Below are 20,271 nucleotides of genomic sequence, written 5' to 3'. Positions count from 1 at the left end.
ATGCAAATAATTTTCTATAAATTAAAAAGTTTGTATTTGTGTATAAGTTTGTTTATATTATTTTATGTTTTTTTTTTTCATTTTTTCCCGATATCTTTTAATTAATTTAAAGTTGAAAGAGAAAAGTAGAATATAACTGCACAGTGGAATAAAAAGCACAATTTCACTGCTGGCAAATCAAACAAAGAGACAAGTTGTGTTTGCAATTGCAGCAGCTTTGGCGCTAATCATGAATGTATCTCCGGGCGAAGGGAGGATATTACGTTGGGATGATGCGAGAATTATTGTGTCGACGGCGTGCATGTGTGTGAAATAATAATGGCCCACGCTGATGGATGCGTCTGCAAAATCGAAAAGTCGTTTGCTCGGCAGCCCATCCATCGTCGCTTGTTGCTGCAAAACACACTCTCGTCTGCGCACCCTCATAAGAGCAGCGCTCAAAAATTGTTTTCATGCAAATGCGCCGGCGGACACACGCCGAGCGCTCTAAGAGCACCTCTTCGTCTGTCCATGAATAATTCATCCTGCACTTTTTTTTGCCAGCGATCGTTTTAATTTTTGCAACGCCTGCCGCGAGAATTAGTCGGATAGAAATTCTGTTGAGGTCGGCGGCGTCAAGCGATGCAAATTTCCAACTGCTGATGCTTTTGTGCAGCGAGGAAACTCGGCGCTGATGGGCAAACTTGAAATTGATTTTATACGCTTGTTATGGAAAGCGATCAACGCTCAAAGCTGCTTTATAATCTTTGCTCAAAGTCAGCGTTTACAGCTCGGAGTAAATTTGATGAGGATTAAATTCATCATAAATATCAACACCACGTTTGAAACTAAATTGGAGTGAAAATTTCAACTCTCATGATCAAATTTCGGGATAAAAAAACGCAGTTGTAAGATTCTTAATTTCAGAATTTTTATAATCAGTTAAGGTATAGTGCAGACAAAAAACTGTAATGCTCTGCAAGAATAAAGTAACTTGATACTTAATAATTTACATAAAAAATTTATTTATGCATCATTATTTTAGGGTCCCGTCAACTACAGAGGATATAAAAAGCTATGAGGATTTCCTTCTTGATAAAGCAACACCAATAATTAGGTCGTTATCGGAAACAAATATTTCGAGCAGCAAAAATGAGGAAATGGAAAAAGTGGGACGACTCCATTCTTTGTAATTACACAGCCCATCCTCCCATCCTCAACACAAACGAAAATTAGGCCTGGGAATGCGAGTATTGTCTGCAGAATTAGACCGCAAGCAAGGGGGTGCCAGGGCTGCTCTTATTGATGCCGGTGACGTCACTCCAATGACGTCACACCGAAGACGACTGGCAGTAAAAACCCCAGCCGTTTTCGTTTTAATTTCGTCGAGGCCTGAAATTAATTTCCCGCTCACACAAGACGGAGGAGGATTTTGGGAGTTTCTGTCTGTGGGGAAAAAGCATAGAAATTTGAAAGTTTTAAGGGATGAATTTAGGGGCGCATGTGCCGCCATCGATCTCGGCCGATGCACTCTGACGTTTTTCAGACTGTTTGCCGACGTCAAATAAAATAGACGGAGATGTATGTATGCAATGCCGAGACCGGCCGCTCTATTTTATTAGACCGACACTCTATTAGCAGACGCCTGTGGGGGTTGTAATTGAAGACGTCATACTACATGCAACAGTGGCTCTCGACCCGCTGCTCAATTAGACGATCCTCTGGCTCAAGTATCCTTTTCTCTGCCGGCTGTAAAAAGAAGCACGGCACTAAAATTTACGTCCGAACCCGGCTTTGGGGGCGATTTGCGAGGCGTCTGTGATTAGAAATTTATGTAGGGGTGGCCGCACCTCCTATTCTTACTGCCAGTTTGAATTACGACTTCCAGAGAGGAAAAGGTTGTTCATTTAATTGAATTTTTAACTCTGTTCAAATTTATTCAACGTTTACTTGCACTTTGAACTATAAAGTGGATTTAACAGAGCCAATGAAATTTTTACAATGGAAGAAAAAATCGAGCCGATCAGAAACTAAAGCATTCAATTGCAGTTTGAAAAAATATTGGTTGGCTGAAAGATATTTTCTGTGGAAAAATCAATTCTTAAAAAAAAAAAAAATTATGACCTGTTCAACATTTTTTATAAATAATGTTACGAATATAGTTTCCAGACCTTTATTAAAAAAAATTATGATTGCTAATTGAAGGTCTATTATAAACTCTAATAAAAAAAAAAGATTTGCTCTCAAGATTTTATCACGCATACATTTTTTAATGCCACTTTCCTATGATATTAATTATTATCCGATGACTTAATTTTTGTCTTTAATTGGCAGAAAAAAAATTAATTCATAATACAATCTAATTTTAGTTCACTGCATTTTTCATGTATTATTTTAGAATTAATTTAAAAAACGATTTCCAATTTATTTTAAGTTTTTGTAATCATTCTAATATTCAAATAATTGTTCTCTTTAACTAAACATGGAAAAATTATCTCATTTTAATAATGTTTAATAAGATCATTAATATTTTATTTATAAGTAATGATCGCATGACCAAATCTGGCCTCATTTATCAAAGCCATTTGAAATTAATTAATTTTGCTGCAGATCGAAGCTCGTCGGCCTCGATTTTTCACACCAACAATCGCACCTGAGCGGTGTGCAATTATTTATAAATTCTGGACCTGCTGGGGGTGACGTTGAGAGATATATTTTAATTTGCGGCAGCAATTAAGTGTGACTGCTGGTGCGCGCCCTCGTCCCATTCATCGCGACCAGTGAGGCACGTCAGGTGCAGGCAAGCGTCGGCCTTACAGGGTGCATCGCATATTATATGTATTCAGTGTGAAATCCTTTCAGAAAGCGATTGCGATGCAGAAACGTCGACGCTTCTTGATACCTCTGCGATTTGCAAAATGGTAATGAGGTATGCAACGTCTCCGTTGGCTGCATTCAAGCAGATTTTGCCAATCGGCTTTGAAGACGTGCGAATGACAAGATGGATTAATTGTGCTGCATAATTGATAGCAGGGTGTCTAAAGCAATAGTTTTTACTGTCAGTTACTTCAGTTTCCGATAATTTGCTGCTAAAAAGCGATCCAAGATGATTTATGACCTCTTGAAAATCGAGCGTGTTAAATTATAAAAAATTAATACAAAAAGATTCAATATCGGAAAGAGATTTGGTTTCTTGTTTGATAAATTTATACCTGTGATGAATAATTGGTGCCAAAATCAACCGAAATAATAAAAAAAAAGCTTATCTTATATTTAATTGTAAAAAAATTAAATTAAATGAAGATCATGAAGAACTAAAATTGAAAAACGCTTTATAGATATTCATTTTCAAAATATATTATTTTAAATTATGCTCATAATCAGCTTTATATTTCCTTTGAAATTAAATTCGTCCTGATTAACAACCTTTTCACATCCCCACAGCAAATTTTAATTAATTAAATAATTGCTCTGTGCTTCCGTTGCAAAGCAGTGCATTATTCTATTCCAGGCCATAAATTTTAATTAAGGCTTCGTTCCAGGGAGAAAGGACTCGTTCTTTTACAGCACAATAAACAATGGGATGTCGCTGGCGGTGCATTAAAAATTCTGCAGCAAAGAGGGTGAAAAAGTGGTCAAAGTCTAGACAGTCAGGCCATGCATTATTCCGGATCGACGAGGGCGAATCCACAGCTCTGGTCCATTATCCGCCGGCGGTACATTATAGTCGGTGCACAACTGAGAGAGCAAAGTTCTGTGGCACTCGCGGTTCTCGCAGAAAGAAATCACGCTCTGATAATGGCCGTAAAAGCTCTCAAGTAAAATTTGTTGTTTGCACCTGCCAGTGACTGGAATTCGGAAAGTTCTTTCTGGGTCATTAATTTTAATGACGGCGCAGAGTTAGTGGCTAACAATAAGCATAAAGTTCATTTTCTTGATTACTTTTGTGAACCTGCTCTCAACCATGCTAAAAATAAAATGAGATAATTTCGGATTGTTTATAATCTTGACCTTTAAAGCTTGAATTATATAGATTATTGAAAAAAAATTAAATATTCTGTTACCAAAAATGCCAATCAAAATTTTTTAATGTCGTGGTTCAATGTTTTGACTAGAAATTTAATCAAATTGTGCTTACTTGGTGCTAATTGTTGTCTACTAGTGATGAAAGAAATTATTGACAAAGTGTTTTGGAAACTCAGTTTCCTCTTCTTTTCGCTTTTATCAAAAAACAGGTGTTCCTTCAAGGCTCATTAATCTGGCGTCTAATTACATGCACGCAAAATCAATTTTGGAACTTTCGATGAGAAATAGGACGGCGGGCGTTAATAAAAAGCGACGGCTGTGAAAAAAAATAGCGATTCATGCACAAGCTCATCTGGCGAAGCAGGTGTGCGTTCACTCGGCGGAGCGGCTAAAACTGGGATTTGATTCAATTAGCGCGCCCATCAGGCAGATTGATAGGCGGCCCCCGACTTGAGGCAAATAATCGGCCCCCGGGAAAACGCGCGAGGCACAAAGGCGCTAATTGAATGCGAGGCGCACCGTGCGTGGATCGCGAATTGTGTTTGCAGTGCGTTGTTATTATAAAGCTCGTTCAGAGTATTACTGCACGCGGCTGGAAGTAATCCGGCGATAAAGAGACAAACCGGTGAAAGCACAGACAGCTTCTTGTTGCGGCAAACACAGGATGGTTAGGGTTGCCGCGTTCTAATTATTCTGAGGTTCGTGGTTATGAATATGCGCCAAATTGATTTTCAGATAATAAGCTTTAATTAAGGGGGTGGGAATTCTATCCCCAAAACGGCACCATTAAAACTTAAACTATTAACTTTGTTTTAAATTCCTATCATAATAATTTATTTTGAGTAAAATGTTATGTAGATTATTAGAAATTTTCACGATTGAAAAAAAATTTAAAATCGGGGTTTTAACTGTTCTATAGATAATAATAAATTATTAAAATTTTGGAAATGTGGAAATAATTGTATAATTATGGGAAGTGTATCATCTCATCAACAGGACTCTTAAATATGAAATCAATTATTTAAAATTTCTTTTAAAATTGAAGCAAAAAAATTAACATAAATTTATATGTACTTGTCATTAAATTTAGAAAGGAAAATCAATAAAGAGTAAATGAGGCATTCCTTTTGTGTGGCTTGCCTTCATACATTACAAAACAGAAGGGAGATAATTGGGTCAACTCGTGTTATCAGGAAACGATAACGAACCAAAGAATGTCATAAATTCCATTCACACAGTGACTCCATACACAAGTCGCTAATTTATCACAGCCCCGCCGGTCTATGATGATAATAATATTATGCCAGTTGTAACAGTTAGAAATTTAAGAAATCTTTTTGCCCTCTTTAAATTTTGAGCTCGTAGTCTCATCTACAGTTCCATTATCACAAGATTGATTCCTTCTTTTTTTATGTATAACTTCATTTCAGTACATAATTTCTTCCGTATTTGCAATTTTAAATTTCAATTGTATTGATTTTGTTTTTCCGAACAATTGAGAAATTTTGTATTACATACAGAATTGAATTAAATATATTGATTTAATAACTTTATAATTTTCTGGATATTTTCTGAAAACCATACTGCAATGAAAAGAATCGTGCTGATTTTCTCCCTGTCGGAAGACACGTGTATTTGGTAACCCTGTGAGCGCGTACGAGGGTGTATTCAACTCGCGCGCGTTAATTAATCCTGGCGGCATGCTCACCGAGTGCCAAGGGAAATTACACTGAATACATACGCACACAGTCGCCCTCCCGCCCTCCCTCCCACACACCCTCTGCTCTCTTTCCACCGACAGGTTGGCTTATTTATTTTTTCAGCCGTTTTATTTTCCCAGGGCGCGGACGCCACTCGCAGTGACGTCAGGCCAAAGCCAATTAGATGAGATTGAGAAGCCGGACGGGTGCGATTTTTCTGGACACCGCCGCGTCGAGTCAGTCATGAAGAAACCGGTGAAGGGACGAGGAGGCCAAAGCACCAACACCATCCTCACTTCTTCATCCTACGCTCAGCAACTAACCCAGGTTTAAAAATTACAAAATCTTCAACGTCGATACTTTGAAAAAAAAATTGTAAATTAAAAAATATATTCAATAATTTAATTTTTAGGGATTAAAAAATACTACCAAATTAAATTCCTAATCAAAAATATTCAAGCTAGTTTTCCAACTTGAAAAAATAAATTTGTTCTTGTTCATTTTAAATCAATCAATTGAAAATAAAATAAATTTTTTTAAATAATTTCAACTATACACTATTTACAATTAGATGTTACAGATATTTGAGATATTCCTGTTTAAAAAAAATACAATTAAAAATAGGAATTACTCTAGCTGTTGATCAATGGGGGCTCGATGCAACAATGAAATGTTTTATTAGCCAATCAGAAGCGGTACCAGTTTTAAAGTACCGCTTCTGATTGGCCCTCCAACAATGAAAATTGATTTCATTGTTGCATCGGGCCCCCATTGCTGTTGATAAAAAAATTTGCTTTAATGAAAATTAATTACCTTAATGCATTCCCCCTAACGCCTAAAGACCCATTTCTATAGGTGAACCCAACACCACCATCCGTTTCTGTGGACGACGAGGAAGAGGAAAATTCTGGATTCTCCGGCTGGCTCCGAACTGGCGAGGGAGTTGAGTACATGAAACTTTTTGTCATGTGCAACACCTTGATGGTGGTGCTCACCATGTCCTGGCCGCACATTCGAAACGTTTACACCATTGCCTCTGAATACTGGAACGGCGAATAAACACACAGAAACATGCACGTACGTGGAACATTTCGAATTTTGAACATGAAAAATAATTATATTTTTAAAATACTTCCTCGTTTTTACTAAAAAAAAAATTATAATAGTTTTTAAAATTACCAGCAATTTTTGTCACGCCCAGGTTACGAAAAAATTTATAGTTCAGAAAATTATAAAAATTTGCATTTGAGTGCAAAACAAATAAAAATAAAAAATCGAATAAGTAATTTCTAACATAATTTGATTCTTTAAATTTAGATTTTTACTTTTGTTAAAAAAAAAATCAATCAAATCCAATCTTTTTGTACTTTTTTCGCAGGGTTTGATGGTGATTAAGGGTTTCATGACCATCGCCATCGTGGGGTGGTACTCGGCGGGCGTGTGGCGCGTGATGAATGCGTACTTTGACAACGCCTTCAAGGACCACCTCACCGAGAAAATGAAAGACCCGGCGCTTTTGCGAAGAACCGTCCCTGAGGCCGTAGGCCTCCCACCCTTGAAGAGCCCCGACCCCTCCGAGAAAGCCCCCGACCTGCCGCCCCTCAACTCGTTCAAGCCGCCCCCAGACGAGAGGCGGTTCTTCCGGGAAAAGCCGATGATGCACTACGACGAAGACGAGTTCGAAGAAGTGTGTCCGCTGGAACGGGCCCCTAGCAAAGGCCAGGACTCTGCCAGTGCGGACAAGTGCGGTGGAAGCCCCTGAGGTGCTGGAAGCCGCACACGCCAGTCGTAATCGAGTTTGTTTGATGCAATTTTGACGCACGGCTATTTTGCCTCCCGCCATTGTTACTCAATAATACATATAGGTCTATTTTAGTTATTTTTATCTGGTGCTAATTTGATTCTCTACTGGACTTTTATGTAATCCGACTTTTAAAACTTTTTTTTAAGCTCACAAAAATTGTTCAATTTTTAATTTTGTTGATAAAATATTTAAAATGTTCATTGAAATATATGTGATTATCTAATTAAAATGGTAGTCAGTGGCTTTAAATAAATTTATTAAATTTTAAAACATAGTTTTACTTTGGCTCCATGAGGAACTTCAAACAAAAGGGCGGGCAAATTTTAAATTTTGGTGTTTTTTTTTTTTTAATAATTTTGAAGTAGATTTTATAATTAAATTTTAAAATATGAAATTTGTTTTGTAAAATGCAAAATTGGAAATAGACGTTTGAAAAATTAGAAAATAAAATTTTATTTTTAACTAAATTTAATAAAATCCGTTAGTCTTTACATCTTATAAACAGTACCAAAATATTTTAGAACAGATTGAATCATTAAATATTCTTAATTAAAAATTGAGTATATTATGTAAAAATTCTCATACGGATAATGTGATTAAAGAAAAAGAAAATTGCCATAAAAAACCTTGAATAATGCAAATAATGTGCCAAATTAATTAGGCTAAATCTTTCATGCTTTTTTTTAACTGTCATAAATAAAAGAAAACAGGCAAATTTTTGGCAGTAAAAAATGTATACGGAGATAATTTAGCACACGATTACATGCATGAGCCAAAAGTAAAAGTGCATAATTTATTAAAATTAAATTATATTTTTATTTTATCCCATTCTGCAGGATATGTAAAATGATTATTGTATCGTTTAGTATGCAAAAGGAAGCGCATCCGTCATAATAATTGCGTGAAGGGGTAATCAGATGCGCACGATTTCTCAAGTTTCTTGAGACGACTTCTCTTATTTTTTCCTTCCTCGCAAAATTTTACCGCATGCCTTGAACAATTTAAAACTTGACAAATATTCATCTATTCTTCACTTTTAATCCGAAAAATAGACACACTTCAGTAATAACTTAAATTATTTTCATCACCTCTAGTGATCTCTCTCGAGTGTAATTTTCTACTCGGGGGAGAACGCAACAGGTGCACCGCCCCCACACATCAGCACCCTCGTCTTTGGCGACCTAATCGTTTGCTAAGAGATGCTGTCGCCGCCGATTTCTCGGCCCACGTCCCTTGAGGGTGTGCACGTCCGAAGCAGAACTGTCAGGGGTCGACCCTTTGACCCCAACACGATGCCGAACCGTCCATAAATCACCACGAACAGGTGCGCCGATGCACCTGACCGAAAGGAAAACGCCGAGTTTTTGTGCTTTGAACGACCAGTCTCGTCTCCTTACTACTGTCGATCGACGGAAAATATGTTCAAGAAAATGCACTCACCTTATTCGGCGCTTTCACTCGGCCAGGCCGATGTTTTCGGCGTAAATCCGCGGCTACCGTCGGCCTGAAGCACAGCTGCCGCCTTGTTTGAATGGGAAACTGACGCCCCGCCCACCAAAGGCGCGCTTCTTTTTATATCAACGGACTTGGCGCGGGCTATTGCGAGATGACGAGATTCGTGAGAGACTTAATTTAGGCGAGCAACTGAAAACTACCTGAACCTGAAAACACCTGATATGAGTCTTTTCCTCCGATCAAGAAAAAAATAGCATGTTGTAATGATATAAAGATATATCCGGAGAGGGAAAATGAATTTAATTAAAATGTTTGTAATTTAATAAAACAAGTAAAAGTTTATGATTTTATAATAATGTCTAAGATAAATTTCGTGCAGAAATAAATATCAAGCAAAAAATTAATCACATGGATTTATTCAAAATGCGAGAGGCTAGCAAGAGGATAGAATCCAATGTTAAAATTTATTTCAACAATTAACTTGAATTAATTTCACAAAAAATTATATCCTTTAATTTCTAATTTTTGTCAAACATTATTAAATACCATGAAGCAGGATTATTTCTTATTCTATTTTCCTGCTTCTGTTAACAATTATGGGCGTGATCTACCTAACGTTAAAAAAAGCCGGAGGTTAAAACAAATACCAAACTATTCAAAAGTATTTAAAAACTCATATTTATTTGATGCTATAATACTATCATGTTCTAGAGAAAATTACTCCCATAATTTTAATAACGAGCTTATTAAGCTTAATTAAAATTATCTAAATGAACAATAATTAAAAAAAAAATTATACCGCGCAATGCTTTAAGCGCGACTTGCTCAAATTAAAAACAATTTTAAAATACTAATGCACCTCTCTTGCTTATTATCCATTTTTAGAGCGAAACACAGGTCGAAAATATTGTAAAAATTGGTTAATAATGCTGCAATGGATGAAGGAACTCATTTCAAAAATTACAATTGAATATAAAAATCAGTCGGTCCCATAAAAAACCACGGGTTTTCATCATTTTCAAATGTTTCACTTGACGTAAGGGTGCTTCGCCCTGATGTGCGCCTTCAGGGTGTCTCTGCGACTGTACGAGGCCCTGCAAATTGGGCAAACGCTGCGTACGGCCTGATGCCTGTGGAAGTGGTGCCACTTGTTGGTCACTTGCTTGCCGCACATCCGACACCTGAATTGCGGTCCGGGTCCGTCCTCGAAGAGACTGTGGTAACTGCCAGCTGCAAAAACGGGTCCACGACAACAGATCTTTTTATTAAAAGTGGACAAACAAAAGAACTTTTTATTCCGGGACTGCTCACACCAAGCGAACCATGCAAAGCAAGACAGAGAGAAAGGGCAGAAATCAAAATGTGCGTGGTTTTTTGGGTGATACGACCTTTTTTTAATAATCTCTCCTCGCTCGTATACAGAGACAGAGACATCATTTTTCTTCCTCGGCAATAATTAATATCTACACTGTTATTAAGAGTGACTTTGAAAAACCGGTTTCACAAAATTAGAGCTAAAATGGCTGTTTTTCGTTTTCTCCACCGTGGTTTCTGATTCGGTTAGATTATTAACCCTTTTACATTTTTTTTAGACTTTTGTTACAGAAAAAAGTAAATATAATTATAGTATAAGACTTTGGTTAAAAAAAAAATGGATAATCATACAATGATAAGAAATTAAGCACACACAGATAAAACATGCACGGCATATTTAGCAAGTATAATTCAATAATAATTAATTAATTAGAAAATAGTTGATTAAACTATGGCACAAAGGAACCGTACTTACGAACTAAAGTCGAGACATACCTTGACGACTTCAAAAAAACAAGTCGACTAGTCAATAACATTGTATGAATGCGCGCGTGTGTTTTACTCAACATATTACGACTCCGTAACATTATCGGTTGTACATAATCGTTTCATGGCAGCGGCGTGAAAAAAAAAATAATTAGTCAAATCGGCAATCATTGAACACAACCAAGAACTAAACAAAAATATAAATGGCACACGTTTTACACTTTTTTTTGTGAAGCTTAGTAAAGAAATCGCTTTGCTTGTTTCTTCTTCCGTACATAAAACTAAATAGTATAGTGTATTATGGCACACTTCTAGTTGATTATCAAATAAAAAGAGAGAGACCGAGTTACTTCCATTTACAGTCTTGCTAACGCGGCAAGAAACAATTAAAATCGCTTGTATGCTATTTACAGATCAAACTGAGGAAACAGTTTTTTTATGCCCTGTGGGTCAAGAGCACTGGTGGAGGCATCGCAACTCTATTGTGTTTGTCTGTCTGTTCGATTACTTAACTCTCAACTTACTCGTGTATTATGTACAATGCACGCACAAAGAGTGGTTTTTAGTGAACTAGCATTACAAAACACTGCCAAAAATAGGAAATTTTAACAATGTCTCTGGTCACTTTTCCCCATCAAATGGAAAGAAATGAGAAGCTCCCTTGGCTATTTGGTCAGGATTTTACCCACAAAGGGCACTGCTCGGAAAACTGCATACTTTGAAATTGAGGCATGGCATTTCAATTGTGTATTAAAAGACTAATTACTTGCAATTCAAATGGTTTTGATTGACTTTGAAAAATAAATTGCAGTTTTGCGGGCAGTTGCCAGTCGGTTAGTTTCAATGTTAGTAGGGTGAATCCTCCACCAGTGACTGCCAAGCACCCCCGAAAAGTAAGTCAAGTATTAAATCTTGGCGTCGAGGTATCCTGGCACCATGCGATGTTTGAGTCGGATGTGCTGCTTGGCGTTATCCTTGCGGGAGAAGCGCCGGAAACAGAAGGGGCACGGATAGTTGCCAGGGTTGTGAGACAAGTAGTGGTTCTTGAGGTTGGATATTACTTTGTAACAGAGTCTGCATTGCTTTTGGCCATTGGGGAGGCGTAAAAACATGGATTTCTGATCTTTTATGTCGCTATCCGAAGTCAAGTTTGCCATTCCTGCAAAGAAACGAATTATAGATATTCCTTTCGTTCGAGAGGTCACCTTTCATGCTGCACAGGGTGTTGGTTGGTTGGTGGTTTTTTTTAATAATTAAATTCTCACTTGGCATTGCTGGTGCCGCTTGATTAATGGGGGCATCGTGAGCATCAATCAAACGCTACATGCCACACTGGACAAAACGACAAACAACACTGACTGAAGCAAAGGACAATGCAGACATGCACTATAAAATCAAAATAAAAAAATAAAAAACTGAAAACTGGACAAAACAAAACAGATCACTCCAAACGTGAGGTTCGTCAGAAGATGTAAAAAAATCACTCAAATACTTGTTTAGATGCATCTCTCGGAAGACCCGGCGGATCTTTTATTAAATCTAGATCGTACTGTACATTTTGTTCATTAAATTGTCATCATAATACTTTTGCTATTTTTATAAAATCATTCATTGTCCCAGACGAATAACTAGTTAATTAATATATATTTTGAAATATCCAACTCGAATAGATTTAGCGCATATTTTTCTCAGCTAAATAATCATTCATACAAATTACTTTTATGATTTTCTCGAATAAAAATGCACAAAAGATACACGTTGGTGAGCATCAATCATTTGACTCTACTTCTTTGGGAGCTCAACTTTCTATGCAATTCATATATGAACTAGTAAAATGTAATCTACAATATTTGCTACTCAACGTATTGGCCTGAATTCAACAATTGCTACTCGAGACTACTAGGGAGAGAAAAAAAATATAACAAAGAAAAAATAACTGCATTTTCATCAAGCTGAATGGTAACGGTTGATTTGAGTATAAAATTAAATAATGGCAAGTAAATGGCAAATAACTGGCCCGTTTCCAGTGGTTTCCTGTGATGTAAATGTATAGCAGTAGTAAAAAATTAATCAAATATTTGCCCCGAACAATGGATGAAAGCAGGCCAACGCAGCGGATCAACATGGTTATTTCTCTACATAAGTCCTGGTCAAACAAAAAATTATTCATTAGAGAGCTGCGCTTGGGGGTCGCGCGCGTCACTCAGCAAATTAGGAACTGTCTCGGCGGGCGAGTATGGGCAAACAAGAGATCTCACCAAAGAGAAAGTAAGAAGGTTGATTTGTAAGATTCCAGATTTTTTTTACTGTGAGATTTTGATTAGCAAAAACAACCTCTTTGTTGGGACCTCTTGTTTAAAAGTGAAAAAAAAATAAGGGTGGCGGCTACGTCGAGGCGGGCACGGGGGGTTTGGGCTCCTGTTGATGGTTGACCTTAATGTGCTGCTTCATGTACGAGGGTCGGGAAAAGGAGCTAGGGCAGTAGGGACAGGAGAACTTCTCGCGAAAGTGCACCAGGTAGTGGTTGGCGTAGTTCATGACCACCTTGTGGCACAGGCGGCACTCGCGAGCGCCCGTCGCCAGCTTAATGAACACCGAGTCGTAGTCGCGGTGGCGAACGGCGCACCCTGAAACACAGCCTGATCAGCGGGAGGCAAGAGGCTTGGGGGCGAGCGGTTTGAGCTGGGCGGGCATCGCGACGTCGAACGGGTGCACCGCGCGCGCGTGCTGCTTCATCTGGTCCTGCCGCGCGAACTTCCGACGGCACACCGGACACCGAAAGTTGCCCGGCCGGTGCGTGAAGTAGTGGTTGCGGTAGTTGGAGATCCTCTTGAAGCACACCAGACACTCGCGGTCGCCGGACTCCAGCTTCCTGAACATTCTGTTGACCTCGTGCGGACTCGGCAGTCCGCCGCCGCCCTCGACTGCAACAGAGACGCCGTCAGTGCGCGCCGCCTCTCGCGCCCAAGGGCACGACACCTGCACCGCTCGGGTTAGCTACGGTTGGTTCGAGCAACCCAACCACAGACACCGTTCGATCATCCCTGCCGCGTCGAGCGCACACAGCCACAGGCAAAGAGGTGTGGAGAAAAAGAGGACCGCAAGAGACCAAAACCAGACTAGCGACTAAGTACACCAATCAAACCGCCACCGGCTCCGGTTAGGATGCCTTCCACCTGACCGAGTTGATGCGTGATTGGACTGGACGTTAATTTTGGGCGTTCTGGGCAAGGGATTTTAGTGAGGGGGCGAGAAAGAACTTTTTTAATCAATAGAGGTTTTGAACGAATTGAGATACATGAACATTTTCACCGCACCCAAAAGTAATTGAAGAGAAACTCTTAAGGTTGCTAATTGATAAAATTTATAATTTTAAACTTTTTTCACTTTTAAGTATCACAGTTAAACTTATTGCTCATTATAAAAAAAGTAAAAAAAAATGGCTGATTGAAGAATGATTTTTTAAATTGGTTAAGATTTGGATTCCAAGATCAACAAGAAGAAATCTGAAATTCAGCAACCATAAATAGTTTCAACAAAATAATTAGGAAAGGAGCCCAGTATTCAGGATTCAGTAAAATAGCTCAGCTCTGAAAGTATGATGATCATAGTGTGAATTTAAGAATGTACAGTGCAATTTGCTTGCCAATGTTGTTTGTCCACACCAAAGGCTAAACTCAGCATTATAAAGATGGGCTATTTAAAATGTAATAACAAGTGAGAGATGAGATTTTTAAGATTGAGATGGGCGAATTAATTAGAAGACCAGCACCACCTAAATGCAGGCCCGACGCTGATCGAGGTTCCAGTTGCGTGCGCGCCCGTAATGAGCAGAGTGAGAAAGAGGAACTAACCTTGAATAGAGAATTAGCTTGCACTCAGAAGGTAAGGGACAGGCTCGAAGGGGTGTTTCGCCCTGAAATGCGCGAGCAAATTGTCTCTGCGGGTAAAATAACTGCCGCACAGGGCGCATCGGAACTTGCCCGGAAAGTGCACACGGTAATGGTTTCTACAGTGGGTCACGATTTTGCCGCAAAGCTTACACCTGCTTAGATTGGGCGAGTCCTTCAGTTTTTCAAAAAATACAAAAATCTGACCTGCGAACAATCAAATCAAAAGAGGTGGTTGGCAATGGTTGCTTGTGAAGGTGTCACTGTCTGCTGTTGAAAGCCCAATCTTGCCACCGTTTGAGGGGTTAATAATTTAAGTGAGTGAGGGTTAGTTAGTCGCAGCATGCTGTCTGGTCGTCAGCTTGTCCGAGGGTTAGCCTGTTTCCATATTTTCTTATTGTGTAAATATTTTATCCATTTCTCTCCGCCAACAAACTTGCAGTGATTTAGCCTAACTACGCATGCACAGCAGCCACAAGCAAGTTTCGGTTAGTAAAGCTACCGTCAACTGAAAACCACAAGTCTGTGCAGCATTTGATTGGCATGATGCACTTGTGACAAGCATGCTTGGTTGCACAGCCAGTTTGAGACCACCACTGGTTAATGATAAGGTCGGGGATGTGGGGAGTCTGATAAAAAGACTGCAAACTTACCATCGAGTCCATCAAGAGGGTCACTGCTTGCGCCTGAGGGTTGCCCAGTGTCTCTCAAGTCTGAGATGTTGAAGTTTGAATTATCTAATGTCTCGTCCTGACTGCCATCCTGATAAAAGAGATAAAATTATTATGAATGAAAAGAGTTAAAAATCCATCAATCTGCCAGCATTTTTTTACAAGTTAAATTAAAGAGAGAATTATTATTTTGATTATTTATTTCATGCTAAGTAGCAATCATCTTTGCAAAGAATATATTTCACAGTGGTGCAGACACATATTATATTTTTGAATTGTACAGCAACAGGTACACTGCAATGCCACAAACGTTTCGAATTTTTCGATTCCATTATCAATCAATTCAATTCTCGATTCTTTCACTTACACTAACATCTGACTAATATTACTTAAGGATTTAGGACCTGCCGATGGTTTCACCTTTTGCATGACTAAATTTAGGACCAGCCATATTATGAAAATATTTTTCTAAAAACGTTTTCCAAAAGGAATGAAAAAAGGTTCCAGACCTAGTAAAAATTTTCTTTTGAGATTCCAGATCTCAATGGCTGAAGACATAGTTTCAAAATATTAATTTAAATTTCAAGTTCCAGACCTGAATTTTTTTCACGACTCGGACCAGCCTAATTAAATTTTCAAAAAGTACACCGATAAATACAAAATAGTTGGAATCAGTATAACACAGAAAATAAAATTTGATTCTTAAACTAGAATGCAAACTACTTGAACCGTCTCCCATTGGAGACAATATATGAAATAATTTCCGATAATTTTATAATTTGGTGAGATGCCTGATCTCATCGAAAAAGATTGCGTGGTTTCGAATAGACGACAGAGATTCCTGATCTCGGATAAACATTCACAGCTTGGTCATCACATTCATCATGTCGGAAATGAGCTCGCTAATCTCTGCACATTTGGGGATTCTCGTCCAGGCAATAGGCCGACGGGCTGGACGCCTGTTCCTCTTCTTTCTGCATGCACATGTGGTGTGCCTTGCACTTGTGGTGGTGCAGCACAATCTCGTGACGAAAGTTTCTGCTGCCGTCTGCAAACGAGGTGCGTACAGGCAGCATCTTGGACCACTTACGGCAGAACTGGCAGTACATGATGTCGTTAGCAACATCGTACTGAAGCCACGAATAGGTCTGCAGCCAGCAAGTACGGAATTTGTTGCCTCTGGCGGCGGCCGTGGAGGGCGGCGTCATCCTCTGCGGCTGTTCTTGCCACTTAGGAATGAAAATGTTAACCCTAGGAAGCTCGGACGCGGTCGCCACGTACGCCTGTGGCGGAGCTGGCTGGGCAGGCTGCTGAGGAGCGGCAGCGTAGCGCAAAACGGTTTCGTCTTCCGCAAGGAGAGGGTCGACTTTGCACGCCTCTTTGCTCTACAACAAATGCAGGCACTCGTGTTAAGTGAGGTCACAGTGGGATTGGGGGGCGGCCAGACTGTGGTTTGAAAAGTCACAGCGACCGGATTGGGAATCAGTCTTTGGTCTCCGATTACCTGTCTTTATACAGAGTGCTTTGAAATAGGGCTCCCCATGCATTTGGCGTAGAGCAAAGTTCGGCTGCGAGTCTCAGCCCTTTTACATAATTTTGAAACTCAAGGGCTTCCGTGTGCATTTAATAAGTCTCTGACTTAAAACTAAAGCTCCCTACAATCAGGTCACTCAACTTCCCAGTGACCAATAAAATTTTGAATTACATAACAGGACGTCGAAACACAATGCTGGCACATTGAGAGTTCATAAATAATTAGGCTAAGGGCAATTCAAACCCAAAAAAGTAACTCTGGGCTAAACTTTAATTTGAAAATTTTAGCTGCCTTGCACTCAAAACCCATTTCCCCGTAAAAACATAATCCAGTTTGATCATTATTTGATCCAAATTTTAATATCAAATGAAGAATTAGCCCTGGTGAAAAGGTTGAATCGCCCTTAAGGATTTTTTTGATGTGCTAAAAATTCTTACCGCCATCACTGCCTCTACGTCGTGGTATTCGTCATTGTCGTTGTCTTCCTCTTTGATTGACAACTCATCTGGATTGACGTCCAAGACCTCCTGCTCCAAATCCGCCTCCAACTGCGACGGAGGCACAACTGACAACTCGCCCCCAGCTAAAAGGGAGGCCGCCTGACTGGAATTGCTCTTGTAACTGCTGCACTGTAATTTTGATAATGTAAAGTAAGTAAAATTAAATAATAAAAAATCTGCTAGAATGCAAACCTGTGAGTCACTCTGGTGGTCGTTGTTTGGGATGGGACTTGATCTCACTACAGCATTCCCTGAGTGCCGTCTTTTCCTCTTCTCGGGAGGCGGTGATGAGGCCCCTCTTTGGTCAGACGACTTTTCATTGGCACTGGTTGTGGACGCCTCCTTGCGGCCGTTGCCACCCAAGCCATCAGTCAATCCTCGAATTTTAAGCGCTTCCGCTGTTTTCAGAAAGCGAGGCAGAACGTTTTGACTAACGTTGACCTCACCTGAAATAATTACAGAAAAATTAATACAATCTCAATGCAAAGTTAATAGCTGTTTTGAATTTTATTAATTGATAAGGAAAATTTTTAACTCAAATTAAGGAGACTCACCCTTGTACATGAACTGGAGCAGGGCTTTCATTTCCACAAAGTTGACATCCTTGAGGAAAATGATTGGGTGGGGGTGTGTGTTTTGAAGAAAAAGCGCCTCGAAGTAAGGACTGCAAGCAGACAACATGATCTGGTGCGCCCTAAAGGTGTGGCCCGAGCAGGCCAGGGTGACGTCCGTCAGAGCCTCTCTCTGCAGAAGGCTGCTCAGCACGTCAGCAAGGTTTGTGGGGTGGTTGTTCCACCGGAGGCAGAACTGTTGGTCCTGGTCTTCGCCCATTTTTGCACGTCTCTCTCTTGCGGCAGGTCTGCAAGCAGCAAAAACACACATTGGCCAACCAGTCAAAAGTCTAACAACTCATTATCTTATCAGCTCTAGTTAATTTCTATTATCTTGCTTGACTTGGAGGATAATCAAAAGGGAGAGCTGCCGTTTCATTAACTTCAAGGCAGAAAAATTTGTACCTTAGAATTTTTTACAAAAGATTGATGGTTGAATTTAATCTTGGAATAACGTCTAGAAACTCGTCTCATATTTTTAGGCTTGAATTTAAATTAAAAAATTTATTTATATCACAGCAATAAGTCAGTCACTTAAAATTATTATTGAGTTTAACAAGTGCCATTTTATGAAAAATTTGAAAAAAAAATTACCTTCAAAATCAAAGAAATAAAAAAATTAATTTAATAAAACATACCTAAAATTAAATTGTTTTTTTTTTCAATTAAAAATATAGAAAAAATGGACACCATTAAAATTTTTTGGAAATTAAAAAAAATAAGAACTATAATGAAAAAATTCACACTGCCAAAGAACTCGTAATACCTGCGCAAAAGCAAAATCTGGGTTAAGAAGGTAGAACAAAATACAAGAACTCAAGGAAAATGAATATAAAAATGCGTTGAAATCGAGCAGGAGTGAAAAATGCCGCAAAGCAATGGCCCTGCGCTGTATACTGGCGACATGATGGAACGACCGAATACCCCTGCGGCCCCATCCTACGAAATAAGTCGCTGCTTTATCCTCATCTCGTACCTTAATCACCTCAATATTTACAAATAAAACACCGAATATCAACAGAAACTCACTTTGTTAAGCATTAAATGACACTTTGCGTTCGTCCTCGAGTTGTAGAGGGTGAGTTGTGAGCTGCAAAAGTGCGCCTCTAACCCCGCGGTGTAACGACCCTAGCTAGGGAAAATGGACCCTGAACGCTACGTGTATCCCAGGACGAAGGGGCGGAAAGGAAGCGCCGCGAATTTCAATCGATACGCCCTTACACCCGAACCAACCCCCATCAAAATACACTCCGAGTCTAGAGAAAATTATCCTGATCACGATGAAGCGTTAATTCGCAGGTAACTCGCGTGATTTAGCAACTCACCTTTAAAAAATAAACTCACGACGTGACCTCCCTCATCACATTTGCAAATGTCGGCCGTAAAGTGTACCTATCCTAGAGCTGGCCAACTTGATGACAAAAATCTCCCAGGCAGTCCCGCATTTTTAAACTAATATTAGCCTAAAGTCATAAAAAAATTCTGCTCATTAAATTTAAAACAAAGTTTTTAAATCTATTAAACTAAAAAAATTACAGTCATAGGGAAAAATTATGGAAAGAGGACGTTCTTTTAAATCCATACAATTTCTGTTAGGTTGGATAAACTCATTCTTCGTATGTCCTCGATTGGCTTCGGCAGCTTTCGTCTTCCTTTTTCAAGTCTAATCCGGACACTTTTGGCGCAATATTGAAAAGACGCATAAAAGGAAATTCCATTTCTCTAATAATATATACTTCCTCACCACTGCTCACAGCCTTATCCGTGAACACGTTTTGAGCAGCTGCCACTGGCACGCACATAAAAAAATCTGAGTTCTCTCCATTTTGAGCACATTTGGATAAATTAGCGTGGATCATTATGCGCATTATGCATTATTTAAACCTTTTAAAACAAATTAAATTGTTCATAAAATATTTAAAACAGAGCTCCAATTTTTTTCTTTAGAAAAGATGGAATTCTTAAACTAATAGTGAAAGCTGATTTTTAATTAAGTCATAAAATCCATAAAATAACTCAAATCGATCCAAACAAAAATTGTGTAGGTGAAATAAAAAATCACAGCAGGTTCATATCATGACTTTTATTGATGTGATGGTAACAAGCAACATTGTCATGTCAATAGTTCATTCTTTTTGTGACGTTGCAGCACCACCGTTCATAATTTCTTTAATTTTTCATTAATCCTTCATGTCATACAGATAAGCTTCCAAACCTCAATAGTAATGCAGTACAAAAACAAATCAGAGCCAATAAGAATTATAATGGATAATAATATTCCCATTCTTTCTTTTTTATAAT

General features: G+C 38.9%; 3 protein-coding genes across 9 annotated transcripts in view; 1 reads left to right on the top strand and 2 right to left on the bottom strand.

Annotated features, from left to right (window-relative positions):
- The window catches only part of LOC132196730 (tyrosine-protein phosphatase non-receptor type 13-like), an 83,280-nt gene extending 74,237 nt beyond the window's left edge, over positions 1–9,043 (bottom strand). Inside the window, exon 1 of the mRNA XM_059619563.1 lies at positions 8,950–9,043. The gene's annotated coding sequence lies outside the window, so the exon portion shown is untranslated. The remainder of the gene's footprint in view (positions 1–8,949) is intronic.
- On the top strand, positions 5,923–7,473 carry LOC132197213 (uncharacterized). Its single transcript, XM_059620345.1, has 3 exons — positions 5,923–6,032; positions 6,561–6,782; positions 7,084–7,473. Exons 1-2 carry the CDS (start codon positions 5,949–5,951, stop codon positions 6,762–6,764), a joined length of 288 nt encoding a protein of 95 aa, XP_059476328.1. The 5' UTR covers positions 5,923–5,948; the 3' UTR covers positions 6,765–6,782; positions 7,084–7,473.
- A 734-nt stretch (positions 9,044–9,777) lies between the features above and the next one.
- Positions 9,778–19,357, bottom strand: LOC132196509 (sex determination protein fruitless-like). 7 transcript variants are annotated; one of them, XM_059619220.1, is made up of 7 exons: positions 19,000–19,289; positions 17,914–18,218; positions 17,552–17,805; positions 17,297–17,488; positions 15,308–15,416; positions 14,619–14,861; positions 13,551–13,688 (listed from the first exon to the last, which is right to left on the bottom strand). In XM_059619220.1, exons 2-6 carry the CDS (start codon positions 18,188–18,190, stop codon positions 14,632–14,634), a joined length of 1,062 nt encoding a protein of 353 aa, XP_059475203.1. In that variant the 5' UTR covers positions 18,191–18,218; positions 19,000–19,289; the 3' UTR covers positions 13,551–13,688; positions 14,619–14,631. The 7 variants fall into 7 exon arrangements, with proteins under 7 accessions (XP_059475204.1, XP_059475201.1, XP_059475202.1 ...); XM_059619221.1 differs by lacking the exons at positions 13,551–13,688; positions 14,619–14,861 and adding an exon at positions 9,778–10,194; XM_059619218.1 differs by lacking the exons at positions 13,551–13,688; positions 14,619–14,861 and adding an exon at positions 10,903–11,923.
- Between the last annotated feature and the right edge of the window lie 914 nt (positions 19,358–20,271).

This window comes from Neocloeon triangulifer, unplaced genomic scaffold (genome assembly GCF_031216515.1).
Source record: "Neocloeon triangulifer isolate White Clay Creek 2 clone unplaced genomic scaffold, ASM3121651v1 ptg000012l, whole genome shotgun sequence".
Classification (NCBI taxonomy): Eukaryota; Metazoa; Arthropoda; class Insecta; order Ephemeroptera; family Baetidae; genus Neocloeon; species Neocloeon triangulifer.
Note: the sequence above shows the minus strand (reverse complement) of the source record. Positions and strands in the feature narration are given on the sequence as shown.

What these genes read in the sequence shown, in the direction of transcription:
- LOC132197213 (XM_059620345.1), top strand. Translation starts at nt 5,949, where the DNA reads ATGAAGAAACCGGTGAAGGGACGAGGAGGCCAAAGCACCAACACCATC. An exon ending in ACGCTCAGCAACTAACCCAG is followed by an intron (nt 6,033 to 6,560) that starts GTTTAAAAATTA and finishes CCATTTCTATAG; the next exon opens with GTGAACCCAACACCACCATC.
- LOC132196509 (XM_059619215.1), bottom strand. Translation starts at nt 18,190, where the DNA reads ATGGGCGAAGACCAGGACCAACAGTTCTGCCTCCGGTGGAACAACCAC. An exon ending in GCTCCAGTTCATGTACAAGG is followed by an intron (nt 17,806 to 17,913) that starts GTGAGTCTCCTT and finishes TAATTATTTCAG; the next exon opens with GTGAGGTCAACGTTAGTCAA. An exon ending in ACCACCAGAGTGACTCACAG is followed by an intron (nt 17,489 to 17,551) that starts GTTTGCATTCTA and finishes TCAAAATTACAG; the next exon opens with TGCAGCAGTTACAAGAGCAA.